This window comes from Acanthochromis polyacanthus, chromosome 13, assembly GCF_021347895.1.
Source record: "Acanthochromis polyacanthus isolate Apoly-LR-REF ecotype Palm Island chromosome 13, KAUST_Apoly_ChrSc, whole genome shotgun sequence".
Lineage (NCBI taxonomy): Eukaryota > Metazoa > Chordata > Actinopteri > Pomacentridae > Acanthochromis > Acanthochromis polyacanthus.
In genome coordinates this window covers 33,464,875-33,481,587 of record NC_067125.1, presented here as the reverse complement: position 1 = coordinate 33,481,587, position 16,713 = coordinate 33,464,875, and the positions used below count along the sequence as shown (strand labels likewise).

The window sequence follows — 16,713 nt, the reverse complement described above, 5'->3', positions numbered from 1 at the left end:
ATACACGTAATGCAGATTCTTACCTTGAGAAGCTGCGAAAGTTTGAGCCTCTCCTAAAAAATTAACCAAAAATATGGTCAGGAAATTGCAGGATTCAATGCTTGTACGTTTTTCAAAAACACACTTGGTAAACAGCATGAAAACAGTAGGAAATGGCTATCTAAAAGGTTCACTAAGTATCATGTCTTGGTTAATTTTCTTGATGATGTCTTTCTAAGGTCTCCAGCTGATCAATGAAGGCAAATCCTCTATTTTGCAACAAGTTATTCATCAAGTTGAACAATAATTGAAGAGTTCATTTGCAAAAACCGATAACTCTGTTTTGATACATTTTCAGAAAACTTTTTTTTTATTATTGTTTACTTGAGATAATATCAATCAAACTGAAGTTGAGTGGATTTGACTCAGTAGAAAAATACATGAAAAAATAGAGAAAAAATAAATTATTATTATTATTATTATTAATATTATTATTATTATTATCTCAAGTAAACAATAAAAAAATTAGTTTTCTGAAATCGGACTTACCTGTTTTTGCAATTGAACTCTTCAATTGAAGTTACACAATTCTTCAAATTAGTTGAGAAATGTCAGTTTGTGCCTTAATTCACTGTAAACATTTTGATTCATTGTTGTCTTTTGGCTTAAAGACGCACCTATTTCCTCTGTGCCCACACGTATGATGGAAGAGGTGATCGTGCCGTTGGTCGGCACATCCTCGATCCCTCTCTTTCTCCTCAGGGTCTGGCTCTGGCTCTGGCTCTTAGTACAATTCTATTGAGCAAAGAAAAAGCTGAAGTCCGTCCCATCTATCTAGAATATATACAAGGTCTGGTCAATTTATAAATGCAAGTCTACTCACAGACAGACGTTCACAGTCCTCGTCCTTACAGAGTCTGACGGCACAGTGCACGTAGAAAGTGGAAACGGTCAGATTTTTGTGCTCTACAAATCTGAAGGCCTCAAAGGAGAAGTATGCTTTTTGTCCCTTCCCATTCAGCTCCACCTTGGTCTGCCCATCAAATGTGCACCTTGGGTGAAACGAGAGACATGCACTTGTACAAAAATCTTGCAACAGAAAAAGGTTATGTTATGGTTCCATTTATGCAACTCACCCTACAAAAAGATCATGATGGGTGCTATTGAAGGGATGCGCTTTTGTTGTTGCAAAGCATCTGTCCAGCAGCACGTGGAAGCTTTGAGGACAGACAGGTGGAATGTTTAGTGTCTTTCATATTACCGTAACTGGTATACTGTGAAAACGGTGACAACTTCAATACTTTTGTGTTAGGTTCGTTGCATGAACTGCGACATAGATCTTGGTCTTCAGACTGAGCCCCGTTTGTGGGACAATTAGCAGGTCGTTGTAGTTGGCATCCTGAAAAGTAAATCAAAAATTAATATAAAACTGTGCATAATAAATGAAAATATGAATGAATAATTCCTAAAAGCAGGCCTTACGCTATAGAGCGCCATACTCAGCGTGCTGATAAAGCTGCCATTGTTGTCTCTTATGGCAAGACTCACACCTGATCTGCATTAAATGAAAATAAATTCATGTTATGTGTGTGTGTATATATATATATATATATATATATATATATATATGTATATGTATATACACACACACACACATATCAAAATGGCTCAAAATATGCAGGCATCATTCTGGGTGTCAAATTGGCATACTCACACGGCCACTTCGGTGTTGTTGAGCAGATACTGCATCGCGTATTTGCAGGAAAACCTGTACATGATTTGCTTCCGATAGGTGATGGTACCTGCAGTGGGATCTATAGAGACAACAGCACCAGAGATGTTGACGTACTGGACATTTGAGAAGTCAGCAAACACTCCTTCACCACGCTCACTGGTTATCTGTTGGTGAAATAAGCCAAAAAACAAACAATAAAAAAAATGTATATTTCAGTAAAGTCACTCGATTTATTATTCAATGCAAGATATATAGACTTTCATACCCTTGGTTTTAATATGATGCTATTCATTTCCATCAAAAAAAACAACAAAAGCAAACTTTAACAACATACTGCTGTCTTGTATTGTGGTATCCAGAACTATTCCAAACATCTTTCACAGGTGCCTCACTTTACGTACACTCTTAAAACAACAGCAAAAGCTATTGCAAATGTTACCTTATTGCTATTATCGCAGAAAGACTTTCCAGAGGTGGCATTTATGGGGAATCTGAATTTCAAAACTGGTGGGGAAGCATTCCAGTCAGGAGTCCCATAACAGTCAGGATTGTTGATTTGACCATTGAGCACCATCAGGGACTCGTTGTAAGCAGCTTGGTATATCGGGCAAATGTAGATATCCATTTTCATGTACTTGGTGCCGCACACCACCTTTATGTCTGTGTTTTCTGGGAGAGATAAAAAACAGAAAAGATGTAACTCAAAGAAGTTTGAAAATAGCTCTAGCTTAACAATATATCAAAGAAAATGCCATAAACCTGGAGCTCTGTTTGTGTCACTGAGAACGCAGAGTGGTGGTATCTGGGCATCAGTCCTCAGAATTAGGCCAAGCTGGCACACAAGAATGACCAGCCTCATTGTTCTTAATGGGGACCTGTGAGAAAACAGCAAAACAATGGGAGCCAGGGCATTCACCAGTTTCCTTCAAACGAGACTGCTTTGAAAGTACACTGGCCTTTTTTTTTTTCTTAAATGTCAAAGACAACAGATCCAGACACCCATTCTGTGTGTGACAGACAAGCTTTAAGATAATAGGTTGAGCCCATTATGCAACACATAGTAAGTATACAAGAAAATCATGATCTATGCATGTTTATTTTCAGGAAAGAAGAAAGTTTCTTTACGCTGAACTACTGACGTCCTCAAATTTAGTTGCAGGATGGAAAGATATTTTTTTGAAGACACAACTGATTAAAAATTGTCATGCAATATTATAAAGACATCTAGAAATTTTGCATATCATCCATCCATCCATTCTCTATATACCGCTTTATCCTCACTAGGGTCGCGGAGCCTATCCCAGCTGACTCGGGTGAAGGCAGGGGACACCCTGGACAGGTCACCAGTCTGTCACAGGGCATTTTGCATATCAGGAAAATGTAAAATAAACTGCCCGAATTATATCTGATCTGATGAATGTGATTTTGATTGAAATTGCAAGTTGTTAAAATAGCAACATTTAAAGATAATTTTTTTCAGTGTAAACATTTTCATGCAGTGCTATCTTTGTTTAACTCAATACATTACAAATAAATACAACCTGAAGTATCAGACTACCAGATAAAGCTATTTTGGGACTCACCTGCAAGTCTTCATTTTCAGTCTTGCTCTCTGCTACCAGACCACTCCATTTATACCACTGTCTCCACAGGGGCGTGTGAGAGAATACAATAGTGAAACATGAACTGGGCCTTTTACATGCATTTCGATTGTGTAGAAAAATTAACTTGCTATTTAAAAAAATGAATAAATAAAAATCTTTCACTAACACGTTTGCTTCTATACATATGTATGCTTTACAGGCTTTAGAATTAATTTCTCACTTGGTTAAAACATCTCTCTTCGGGGGAAAGAAATACACTCAGCAGAGATTCAACATTGGAAAAGTCCTTAAATCACTTTTTTCATGTCGAATCTCAATCTGAACTCTAACTACAGTTGTCAAATAAATAATATGTAGAAATATACAGCAGCATAAAATGGCAAATTCTCATTTAAAGTACCTCAAATTGTACGGAGTAATAGTCCTTGTCACTGCCATTATTGCACATTATGTTGCTATTTAACTGAAGATATTCATCATAAGTTTAAATAAATCTGAAATAATCATTTTATGGAATCACATGTTAACTTTCAATCAAAGAATGATAGTACAACATGATGTCAAAAAGTCCACTCATTTACACCTTATTTGTTTGGCTGACATGTTCTGGCTTTGTCCCTGTCTTTAGTGGTGATGTGATGTAATAGATGAGAGAGATTTTACGAATTTGATGAGGTGGGAAAGAAAACTGCACAACAGGAGCTGTTGGGAGGCTGTTATTTCAAGACAGATACAGGAAATTGGATATTGAATATAAATTATTTCATGCAAAAGTAATCATTTGTACCTATTGGGTAATCAGCACTTTTCCCAAACAGAAATGGCACCAAAATGTTTGCACTGTTGCTACATTTACAGCAGTCAGCTTGAGAAGTGCATTAGCAATTATCCTGCATTTGGTCTGTCATAAAGCGTTATTTTCAATGTAGGATGATGCGGCCTTAATGGCTGCTGCTTAAAGTTGCTCAGTGGAAAAGTACTTGATTGCTGTCTTGCGTATGAGCAGGGAGAGTGTTGCGTAGGAAACTATAATGTATACACATAAACATTGTTTTATTATTCATTTGTCTATAAAAGGCCAGAATCAGTGATATGATCAGAAGTGTTCTCCTTTGAGATCTTTTGATCTGATAAAAGTCTCAGTGTTGTTCTTCAGAGTTTTGTAATGGATCATTTTTTGTTATGGCCTCAAGCTGTAAACTGTAAATAGACATTTTCAGTGCTGTTTTGTACAGTCTGTGAATGAAAGACACACCTATCCGAGAGAGATCCAAAGTCTTTTGTGAAGCATCGTGAAACGAAAGAGACTCCTGAGTCCCCGAAGAGCACCACCATAATACAGCATGAGGATACAGCCTGAAAAAGGTGCCTGATAGATTACTTTAGACATATCCAATGTCAAATGCCAGTTTTAAGCTCTCCTTTGTTGTCAAAATAAGCATTTGTCTGCTAGCAATGCCATTGGTGTTACTAAGGGCGCATTTCAGCAAAACTTGGACCCAGAAGCTGTAAATGTGGTTACCCTTGGGAAATACGAATACTAACTTGGTGCAGACCAGTGTCACATTTGGGTCAGTACCTGTACTGAAAAACCCAAATGTTCTGTGTCGAGGAAGGGGAAGGAGGTAGCATTTTCTTACACTTTTATGCACACAGATGTTGTTCTTCAAAGTGTCCAAAGTGTGATGACTCAGCTTGAACAAAGACTTTGAATAGGTTTAAGAATGAGCTGAACCGAGTTTGTACCTGATATTTTGGCCAGCTAAGACAGAAAGAACCTGTAAACACCAAGGAATCAATAGGTTTTTTTTTTTTTTTAGGAAAGAGCCAACAGTAAAATGAAACTGATGAGAACTTTGTCCGGTAATCCAGGAGCATGTATTGAGTGTTGCTGTGATGCATAGATTCTAGATCCACCTTTTCACAGATATATCAGTATCAGTTTATACAAATATGTGGGTCAATACGTAACAACAAATCTGCCACCGCTTTATTTGAGGTCATTCAAGTTAACTTTACACAGTTGAACATTGATTTACCCAAGTTAAAAAAACAGTTCATTATTGGAATGGAGATTTACAAAACAAGACCAATACTAGCCTCATATTGTCATTAAGAAAATAAGGCACCTTACAAAAGCAAAATGTTTGTTGACTAATTTGTGAATAATTTGCAGAAAAGACATTAAATTACCAAAAAATCTTGTTACTATTGACAATCTTGTGACAAGATTAACCAGTAACATATTTACCAGTGGTTTGCCACCAGTTCGCCAGTAGTGTGAAACTTCTATTAACATTCTGGCGTGAAGTCTGGAATTAGTGGCAAATATGTCAGTTTATGTTTGACATAGATAGTGTCTCTGGAAAGAATGGTATCTTTCCTGCTTTCGCAGTGTTTTACCAGAAGGTTGACCTTTGGCAGTGCTGCTGTAAATCTGCAGAAAGGTTGTATTTTCATTGCAAATTGGATTTGTGGCAAACTTGCAGTGGACATTTGTGATAACTTTGTGGAAAAAAACGTATAGAAGGTTTGCAAGGATGTCAGCTGTTTGCAGCAAGTTTGGAGCTCCTCTGGGTGTTGTGGCTTCCTCCTACAGTCCAAGGATATGCACAGCAAGTTAAATGGTGATTCTTAATTCATCATAAGTTGAATGGTTTTATGTCTGTCAGTGCTGGTCTGCAATGGACTGGTAACCTATCCAGGGTGTGTACTTTCTCTCATTCATATAATTAATGGATGAATGGTAGTTTTGGAATTTTAAGATGCAGAAATATTAGCTAGAAACATATCAAATATGAACATGCAGTAAACTTGTTTCAAACAGCAACATTTTTGTAAACTTGCAGCAACAAATGGAATTAAAAATCAACTATTTACAATAGGTTTTGAAGCTGGTGCATTCTTAGTTGTGTGAATTATAAAAAACTTCAAAACTCAAGGTATCCTTTCTTCAGTTTCATATACTTTTCCAAATGACCAAACACAACTACATACCTAAATACTGAGCTGGAATAGGACTTGGAGTTTGTTAACTTAACTGTAATGCAAGCTATTCCAATTAAGCATTTTAAACCTCCCTTAATAGGCCAGTTGTATGATCATTTTGTGGAAGCACACCATCTCTGGTTTTTTGGCCATTGGCAGTAACAAAGAAAAGAGGGATTGTGATGCATCCATCTATCTTTGATAGACTCATTTAATTCTCTAATTAATTCTCACTTAGTATACGTCATCTGACCCATGTTTGGGTTGTAGCAGAGCTTTACATTGTCAACATACACCTTTCACACCTACCAACAATGTGTAGACCCACATAACACTCACTGAATATGACGCACAGAAATATGAGGAACAATAGACCTTACATTCTCACCCGAAACAAAGACAAGTATGGCAGATGTTTGTGGATGTACACATGGCTTGTCTCTATGGGCTTGCAACAGAATAGCCACTTCAATGTAGATCCATTATATGTGCTCTTGGGAACACTGCAGGTTAAAATACAGTTTATTAACAGTCTAAATTACATAATACAACACTATGATGACCACCTAATACATTCATATAATTTCACATTTAGACCATGTTTTATTGCCATTTAGTCGAATAACTATTTTCATAACCTACAAATTCTCAGCTTAACACCAAGAACAGCAACCTGAGCATCAAAATAAATTATAATTTCACTCCTAAATGAAGATAAGAAGTCTTTTCCTTAAGCCTTGGTCATCTGCCAGAGGTCTGGGAGTTCAATGCTGCACAATATCTTAGCTGTTCCCAAGACTGCACTATATTGGATAAAGACCTCAGATTTGAACCTGGAATCTCTTGATGCCACTGTGCCAATTTGGAGGTCAAAGACCCTAATGCTTCCCATTACTGCTGGGACCACTTTGGACTTCACCTAATACACTAGTTCGAGTTGATCCGTAAGCCTCATGCTTCTTCTCATGCTCCTTCCAGCTAGGATTGCCAGATTTATCTCAGCTGCCCTGTTTTAGTCAACTACATTTATGGTTAACCATCAGCTGGTTGTAAGTCTGGAACTGAAAATCTCACAGGATCTTAACTCTTTTGGTGGTTTGTCCCACTGAGATTTGAGGACTAAACCCATATTCTGAGCAGATGTTCCTGCACACTATCCCAGCCACTTAGTTATGTCCCTTAGTGAATGCAGTCCCAGCTTGCATCTTGTGCCCTGCTACAATATGCTGGAAGCTCTCCAACAGCCTGCACATTGGAACTTGTCTGTTGTGGTAGACCTCTGCCTCTATGGATCTAGTTCTCAGGGCTTGTTCTTGTGCTGCAATGATCAGAACTTCAAGCTGGCCTTTTCTAGCCTCTGGCAGTATCTCTTAATGTAAGCCATGTCTCTTATCTGCCAATGATACAACCAGTGGAGGGTCTTCCACAATATTTCCTCTCCATCTTCTGAACTTAGCACAAAAGTGGCAACTATTGATAATCCCTGTCCACCTACCCCCAATGGTGGCATCCCTCCAATACTCACCACCCAAGAACCTATCTCAGGGTCTCCCATGGGCTGGTCGAACATATTTATTTGTGGAAAGTGTAGCATGTACTGTTCCTCTATTTATGACCGAAGGAGCTTAGTCTTTATTTGTACTGCTGCCAGTGTCCATATTTCCAAACTAGAAGAGTTTTCTTTTAATACTTTGGGAAGTAGACGGCTCAAGTGGCGTTATGTCACGAAAATGTATCAGCCAATTCCGGGTAAAGAGATCATGAGTTGAACAAACAGTTTTTTTGGCAGACTTCTCGGCAACAACTTGCGCTGCCTAGCACTCAGTTCTAACTTTAGATCATTATGAGGAGCAGTAAAATTGGATTTCGCTTTACCAGTCAGTTCAGGTAAAACTTTAGACATTTGGTTCCAAAAGCCTTGAACAGAGAACCAAGTGAATCCACATGAATCTTCACTTACATTCTGTTATATTCTAGTAGATATGTACACTTAATTAGATTTTTTTTTTTAGATCATATCATATCAGATTTTACCTTTTCCTTTCTTTATTTCCTCTTGCGCCTTGACAGGATCAAATTAACAGCAAAGTATTGAAATGTTTAGTTAAACATACAATAGATTTTCTAACACCTATTGACTGTAATTAGACCATGCTGTACTCTGACTCACACTGACAAACGCATGCAACACCTGATCAGTATCATAACTTGTTGTGACAGTAAATTAGGAGGAGCCCTTTATTTCAGGTCATATCAGGACACTGCTCAAATACGTAGCTCACTATGAAAGGTAAACCAATCCCAGGATTTGTTAGAACTTGATGATCTGACCCACTTGTTTTTTTCTCTCTCTTTTTTAGAAATAGAACCTTATCTTAAAATCTATTTCCACATGAATATTTGGGCGATGCACTTTATATTGTATATTTTAAAGGTATCGGTGCCCTTAACGCTTGAAGAGTGACTCACTAGGTTTGAACCTGGCACATCGGTGTGGTTAAATTTTTCTTTCTCCCAGTCTGTAGGTACTTTGACTGGCTGCAAAGAGTCAGAGTTGTGTAGTACTCTGTGTCTATTTTAGCTAGCAGTGCAATAAATAAGCAAATAAATAATAGCCTCCTCCATTTAAATGTTATGCAATCAGAATCTCACTACTGATTATGTAACTTATTGGTGTGAGATTCATTTTAAGTGCTTTATAAATTGTTGTGTACTGCAAGATAATGTGAACTCCTCATGTGTTTTGGAGATAAACTCATAATCTGCAACGTGACGATAGCTGCCAGATGAACATTAAAGATTAAAAAGTGAAAATTCTTTTTGAAATTCAGTCAGATATGAGAATTGAGTGGTGAAAAATAAAAATCAGTCTTATTAAAGTTATGTTTAGTTATGGATCACTCATGATTCTCAACTTCCAGAGAATTATCATCTGAGGCTGCAGCTCCTTTATAGTGAGCTTCACCTATCGTCACGCTTTCAGATTTATTTTTATTTTAAAGATTGATCTTACAAGTTTTTGTCCTCTTTTGTCTGTTTTTGTATTTTATACTCTTCTATTTTACTTTAAAAATGTATTTTTTCAAGTTTTATATTATCTATATACACTGCCCAGACAAAAAAAGTTGCACACTCCAATATCTTGTTGGCCTGCCTTTAACTTTGAGTATGGCACTCATTCGCTTTGGCATCATTTTGACAAGCTTCTGAAATGTCACAGCATTTATTTCTGTCCAGAGTTGCGTTCATTTTTCACCAAACTCTTACACTGATGATGGGAGAGTTGATCCCAAAGATTCTCAATAGGGCTGAGGTCTGGACTCTATGGAGGCCAATCAATGTGTGAAAATGATGTCTCATGCTCCCTGATCCACTCATTCACAATGTGAGCCCCATGAATCCTGGTATCGTCATCTTGGAACATGCCCATGCCATCAGGGAAGAAAAACTCCATTGATGTAAAGACCTGGTCATTCAGTATATTCAGGTATTCACGTGACCTCATTCTCTGGGAACATAACGTTGCTGAACCTGACCAACCCCAGATCATAACCCTAACCCCCACAGGCTTGTAGGCACTCGGCATAAGTGCACCCCTTCCTCTGCTGCTCTTCTTACCCTCATGCCCCCATCATTTTGGAACAGACCACATGACCGACCATTTGTTCCTCGAAGATGGTGGTTCACCACTATCCTTCATATTTTAGTAATGCGCTCGATGATTCTTAACTCGATTTTAGTATTTTCAGAAATCTCCTTCATTGTTTTCTTTGCTTTATGCAGGCCAATAATTTAACCCTTCTGAGACAGATTAACATCCTTTCTACAACCACAGGATATGTTTTCCAAAACGTTTGTTTAAGAAATGAGAAGCTCCTCACTGCATCAGCTAGAGTCAAATAAGTTTTTGCCAGCTGAAACGTATTCACCACAGCCGACCTGACAACATGTATGGCATTTTGGTAAAATCAGGTTGTTTTAACAAGTGCTACTTAAATAAATTTGATTTGATGTCATTGCTCTCATCACAACTAGAGAACAAAGCAAAACAATTCAGCAGTGAAGACGGAACAAGTTTTTGGAAGGAGTGAGTTGAGATCAAAGAAAGGGTTAAAGAAGACGTTTAATTGGTGGACACCAATGCAGCTCCAAATGTATGACAATGTCACTCAATCACACCTGAAAGTGTTAATAAGAAATCTAAGATAATAAATAAATAAATGATAAAATGTTGTTACAGGTCTAATCCAGCCTGTACAAATGAATATGCTGGACGATTAGCTCAGTGAAAAAGTATTCCTCAATGGAGATTTTTAATGCAGTTAGCAAAATAACACTCCCAGGTGGCTAATTTCTGAGTTTATTATCAGTTAGACTTGTTTAAAATTACACAAAAGTTCAAACTGATTAATGTAAACCATATGCTGTTTTGTGTAATTCTTTGTTTCCCCGGATCTCTCGAGTTAGCACGTGTCACTAAGCCACATTTAAAAATATGTCAAGCTGTAATGAACCAAATTATCTGTTAAAGCAGATCCTGTTGTATACTGTTACTTAACCTTGAGGCTATGGATGTTCTAAGGCGAACTAGATACCAGACGCCAAAGATGCCACCCGGTCGACTAAAAACTTCCTGTACGGTTCATAAGATGAGAAGGTTTCAAGGTTCAGGTTTGCTTCTGCTTTGTTTCGCAGCTCACAGGTGCATTAGTGTTTCAACCTGCAAGTTGAAACACTAACCCAAAGAATTTACATTACGAAAATATCAAACATTTTTCTAGGAGATGGAAAGAGTTCAGATGTAGAACATCTAAGGATTAAAATTCAGAAAGCCAAAACTGACCTCATCTGCAGTCGGAGGTCAAATGTCAAATTATGTTTTTTTTTTTTTGTTGTGGTCTATGGGAAAGATGCTTTGGGCAGAGGGGCAAAACTGTGAGTGACCACTGAAAAAAACTTTGGCAGTATGACTGAATATGAGTGGTGGCACCATTTAATCACTCGTGTACAGAAGTAATGTACATTATATAGATTTTTTTCCCTTTAAACCCAACATACAGCTTTTTAAAAAAAAATCACCTACGCTACCGTTCAAAAGTCTGGGGTCACCCAGACAATTTCATGTTTTCCATGAAAACTCACACTTTCATTCACATGGTAAGATAATTACGCAAGGGTTTTCTAATCATCAATTAGCTTTTCAACACGATTAGCTAACACAATGTAGCATTAGAATACAGGAGTGATGGTTGCTGGAAATGGGGGCTGCACAGTGACGTAGTGGTTAGCACTTTTGCCTTGCAGCAAGAAGATCCCTGGTTCAAATCCCGGGGTGGGCCTGGGATCTTTCTGCATGGAGTTTGCATGTTCTCCTTGTGCATGCGGGGGTTTTCTCTGGGTACTCCGGCTTCCTCCCACAGTCCAAAAATATGCTGAGGTTAATTGATAACTCTAAATTGCCCGTAGGTGTGAATGTGAGTGTGATTGTTTGTCTGTATATGTAGCCCTGCGACAGACTGGCCACCTGTCCAGGGTGTCCCCTGCCTTCGCCTGAGTCAGCTGGGATAGACTCCAGCACCCCCCACGACCCAAGTGAGGATAAAGCGGTGGGTAGAGAATGGAGAATGGATGGTTGCTGGAAATGTTCCTCTGTACCCCTATGTAGATATTCCATTAAAAATAAGCTGTTTCCAGCTAGAATAGTCATTTACCACATTAACAATGTCTAGACTGTATTTCTGATGAATTTAATGTTATCTTTACTGAAAAAAATGCTTGTCTTTCAAAAATAAGGACATTTCTAAGTGACCCCAAACTTGAGCGTTAGTGTATGTGTGGTTCAACCAGCAGCAGAATGTGTTGTAATATAAAGCATGACTTCAGCCATAACTACATTTGTTAGAGCATCAGATATGAGACACAAAAACATCATCTGTGACTGATTTTCCATGTGATGCAGTTTCAATTTAAAATGCTGCCACTTGATGTCTCAAACACAGGCAGTGTGTATTCTTTGTAATATGACGATGCAGTTGAACACCACATTTGTCGATTTTTTTGTGTGTGTGTGTGTGTGTGTGTGTGTGTGTTAATATCAGGCCTGGGGTGGCTAATCGGGAAGACCGGGAAAATTACCGGTGGGCCGGTCTGATGTTTGGGCCGCGAGGTCCGGTGTTCACTCATGGCTCTGGGTTGATCATTCTGCTGCTATCGCTGTTCCTGATCCGCCTCCACTGGCAGCTTTTTCTTTTTTTGGCAGACGCACCGTGACGTAACACGTCCGTGCAAACACTAGATGGCTCATGAGCGCTGTCAGCCTATGGGGAGCAAGGGAGCAACGTCGCCACATGGCGGCCATCTTGGGACAGAGCTGCATCACTCATAACATTAAAGTCAATGGAGCATGGATTTTAAAATCACTGTAGATTGCTCAATTTTCAACCGATTTTACAACAGCTTGGTTTGTTATAAACGTCAGAGATGTACTTCTTTTACTGCTTACTTAAGAATAATTAAAACCATTGAATTCATATAAAAATTATATTAAGTAGATAGGTAATAAAGAAATAGCTATACACACAGATATTATACTGTCAATCTTTAATATTTACAATATTCAAATAGACAAAATAAATAAATGATGATGAATAAATAACAAAAAAGTAATGTTAAAATGAAAAAAATAATGACATTTGAACAAAAATAAATAATGAATAAAGAAAAATAATAACAGGGTTCGAAGGGTTCCAGCTGCACAGTATCATGTTAAGCTTTTGAATTTATTTCTAAATCTCAGGCATGAAAATTGTCTGCTAGCTGTCTTTTTAGTCAAAGGTTATTTAGTGATGAAGCTTTAGGTTTATCAGATGTTGCTATGAAGCATGAAGACTAAACTCTCCACAAGGATCCAAAATAAGTTGGACTTCTACATGAGAGCTTTAGTTATTTTTCATCTCCTTCCTGAAAAGTTTGGTCAATAAAAAAGACAAAAACTAATATTTTCAGCTGAACTAAAGACAGACTTTGTGATGTTTCCGCTCACATGTTGTGTTGTTGTAAACTTACTCTTTCAAACAAATACATAGCTGCCTAACCCTCTGGAAACCAGCGTTTGTCCTGTTTTTGTGTTGCTCCTCGGTGACCCGAGACAGCCGGTTGTAATGTTTTTTCAGCAACACACTATACTATGACGTTTTTACAGTGAAGGTTCTACTATGAAACCAGTTTGACATGTTCAGGCGTTCTATGTGTGAAAACTCAAGAGATTTCAGGTATCAGAAGGTGGTTTTCAACTTTCTTTGTTAACTTTCTGCTTCAACTTTAAATTAAATTTACTTCACTAAGCCAGCCCTCTGGACTTCCAGTAAGCTGTGTTCCTATTGGCTGTCAAGGTGGCTGCTTGGTGTTATCAGGAACACCTGAACAGCTCAGTGTCTTCCTGCTTTATGTCTGCAGTCAAACATTTCCTCTGCTTCTCTTCACGGAACCGGGTTTGGCGCTGTTGCTTTAGTTTGTTCTTTAGGCGTTGACTTCCAGCTTCCAGCAGTAAAATTGTCTTTAATGTGTTTCTTGGTGTGTTTTAGGGCTTTGTACTGAATAGTTGTCTTGGTAAATGTGATTCTTTAGCCACAGTTAGCACATGGTGTTAATGTGTGCAGTGATTAGTGGGTTTGGTGCAGCTGAGTTGGGTCTTTATCTTGGCAGTAGTGAGTCTTCAGAGGTTTTTGGTAAGACACATTCTGTATTCTTGTTTGTGAACCAATGTTGGTTGTCCAGAAGGTAAGAGTTCCTGTCCTGATTCTGTTTAAAGAGCTTCTCTGGTAGGCTGCAGGAGACTTTAGCGTTTGGGTTGTGCTAGTTTGGTTTTTGTATGGTTTCATTTGGATGACTTATCTTGAGGCCCCTCCATGTGGTTTAGTGAGGTTTTCTGTAACAGTTCTACAAAGAAACCTGCAGCAGAAGAGACTTTGAGAGTTTTTAGGAAGTTCTGGAGACCAGATTTTAGAGCAGCAGAAACATTTGTCAGCAGTTTGAGAACGTGCGCTTCAGAGCAGAAATGAGAAGGAAACCACCTTCACCCGTGTGGTGAGGTCCTGTACCAAGAGTTTGAGCAGGTTGTGAAGAGTCTGTAGTTCTTTGGTCTGAAAGCACCAGAAGAGTCGACTCATTAAAGGAGAAAACGGGAGATGTTGGTTCTTCTGTCGCTCTGCAGTTTCCTTGGACTGAAAATCAAGTTTCTATTTTACATAATTTACCAATTGAGCCCAAGAAGACTTCAATAAACTCCCTCCATCCCCTGGTCAGAAAACATTTTATTACCGTGTTAATCTTTTCTTTTTAAAGATGTTTTTGAATTTTAATAATAGTTTGAGCGTAGTTTTTTTTTCTTTCCCCTCTTTGCTTGTTTAGTTTTGTCATTTGTGTGAAAGGTGCTAAACAAATAAAGCATACTTTATTTTAAGCTAGTATACTTTTCGCTAGCTGGGCTGCGAAGCTGCCTGCCTGGCTTAATACTGGAGCTATGTCGAAAATTCATTTCTCCATCACTCACATGTATGAAGAGACATGAAAACAGACCCCAGGTTGAAAAAAAAAAAAAAACAAGTTCCCCTTTAAGAGACTCAGCAGATATTCAGGACTACTGACAAAACAGAACTTTAACCTTACTGTTTTAATCACATTTAGGTTTTCTAAACATTGCATTAATGTGAACCAGTGTCTCCACTGACAGTTTTATTAACTAAACGCACCACATTACACTAACACAACACGCTTCAGCTGTTTACATGAAACTCAACACAAACATTGTTAGCTTAATGCTATGTTAGCTTTAACCAGGCTATGACTGAGCAGCTAGCTCAGTTAGCATTGCTAACATTAAAACTTATATTTACTGGATGCTAACTTTCTTCTCTGGACAATACACACAGAAATAAACTCCACCAACATCTGGAGTGCATGGCACACATATCTGACACTACAGTTGCATATGAAGTGCATTAAAAGCAGGACCGATAACAAAATAAACAGTTACCGAACTATCAGAGTCCTTTCAGTGTCTGCTGGTAGGATCAGCCGAAGGTAGAAAACTGGTTAAAACAAGCCAACAGGCAGAAAAACTGTTTGTGGAAGAGATTCTGCTGCTCCACCAACAAATAAACCAACAGTTATATCAGAATTAATCCAAACGAGGAGAGCGGAGTCCCGGCTGCCTCCTCCTGTAGACTGTATATCTTTATATACAGTCTATGTCTCCTCCACATAACCTGTCAATTATTCCAGACCAGACTGTTTATCAAGTAGCCCTGCCCCCTGGCTTCGCAGAACTTTAACGCTCTATAAAAATTTCAAAATTGATTTATTTTAAGATCGGCCACCTGATCTCTCATTTTGACCATGAAAACTAACGAAAAAATATTATATACAGTCTATGCGTCTATGCACCATACTCTGTTTGGCTCCACACTTGCTGATGACCACTTCCAGTCTCAGAAAATGAAAAAACGGACCCTTTTTCATTTCTGTCTTTTACTGATTTTATTTTCTTGTTATTGTAAATATAAAATGAAAATCAAAGCTTTTTAAAAATTTCATTAGCAAGTTATGCTATACTGTGAATAACAAACTTGCAGACAACAGTGCAATAATGATTCTTTATTCATGAGGATTAGATATCTGTGAACACTAATTTGCTTGATATTTGATATTGCAAAAAAGAACATTGTAATGTTGTAAAGAATAGTGTTGGAGATAAGATAAGATAATCCTGTATTACTCCCCGTGTCCGGGGAAATTTCCCATGTTACAGCAGCACACAGCATACAGTATGAGCAGCAATAGACAACAATAAACAACAATATAATTATAAGCATAATAATATTCACAGTGAGTCCAAGAGTGTAGGATGGAAAAAGTGGCTTATGGAATGATGTAAAGTACAAGAAAAATTCAAATGGTGCAAGAACTGTGCAGATTATGTGGTAAAGGATGATGTGATTGATTCCAGTTTTGTGTTAACATCAGCCAGTGATGCTGATGTTATAAAGTCTTATAGCAGATGGAATGAATGACTTGCGATCGCGTTCCTTCTTGCAGGGTGGGTGTCTCAGCCTGCTGCTGAAAAAGCTACTTTGAGACTCCACAGTGTCATGCAGTGGGTGAGAGGGATTGTCCATGATGGATGTGAGCTTTGCCAACATCCTCCTCTCACCCACCTCCTCTATGGAGTCCAGGGAACAGTCCAGCACAGAACTGGCCCTCCTGACTAGTCTGTTCAGTCTCTTTCTGTCACTTTCAGTGCTCCCTGCTCCCCAGCAGACCACTGCATAGAAAACAGCAGACGCTACCACAGAGTCATAGAATGTCCGGAGCAGAGTCCTCCACACTCCAAAGGACCTCAGTCTCCTC

At 38.3% G+C, this 16,713-nt stretch overlaps 1 protein-coding gene across 1 annotated transcript; it reads right to left on the bottom strand.

The window, feature by feature from the left end:
- Positions 1–835: 835 nt before the first annotated feature.
- On the bottom strand, positions 836–2,573 carry si:dkey-4p15.5 (zona pellucida-like domain-containing protein 1). Its single transcript, XM_022194143.2, has 7 exons — positions 2,474–2,573; positions 2,154–2,383; positions 1,694–1,878; positions 1,462–1,534; positions 1,281–1,378; positions 1,116–1,196; positions 836–1,031 (listed from the first exon to the last, which is right to left on the bottom strand). Exons 1-7 carry the CDS (start codon positions 2,571–2,573, stop codon positions 836–838), a joined length of 963 nt encoding a protein of 320 aa, XP_022049835.2.
- Between the last annotated feature and the right edge of the window lie 14,140 nt (positions 2,574–16,713).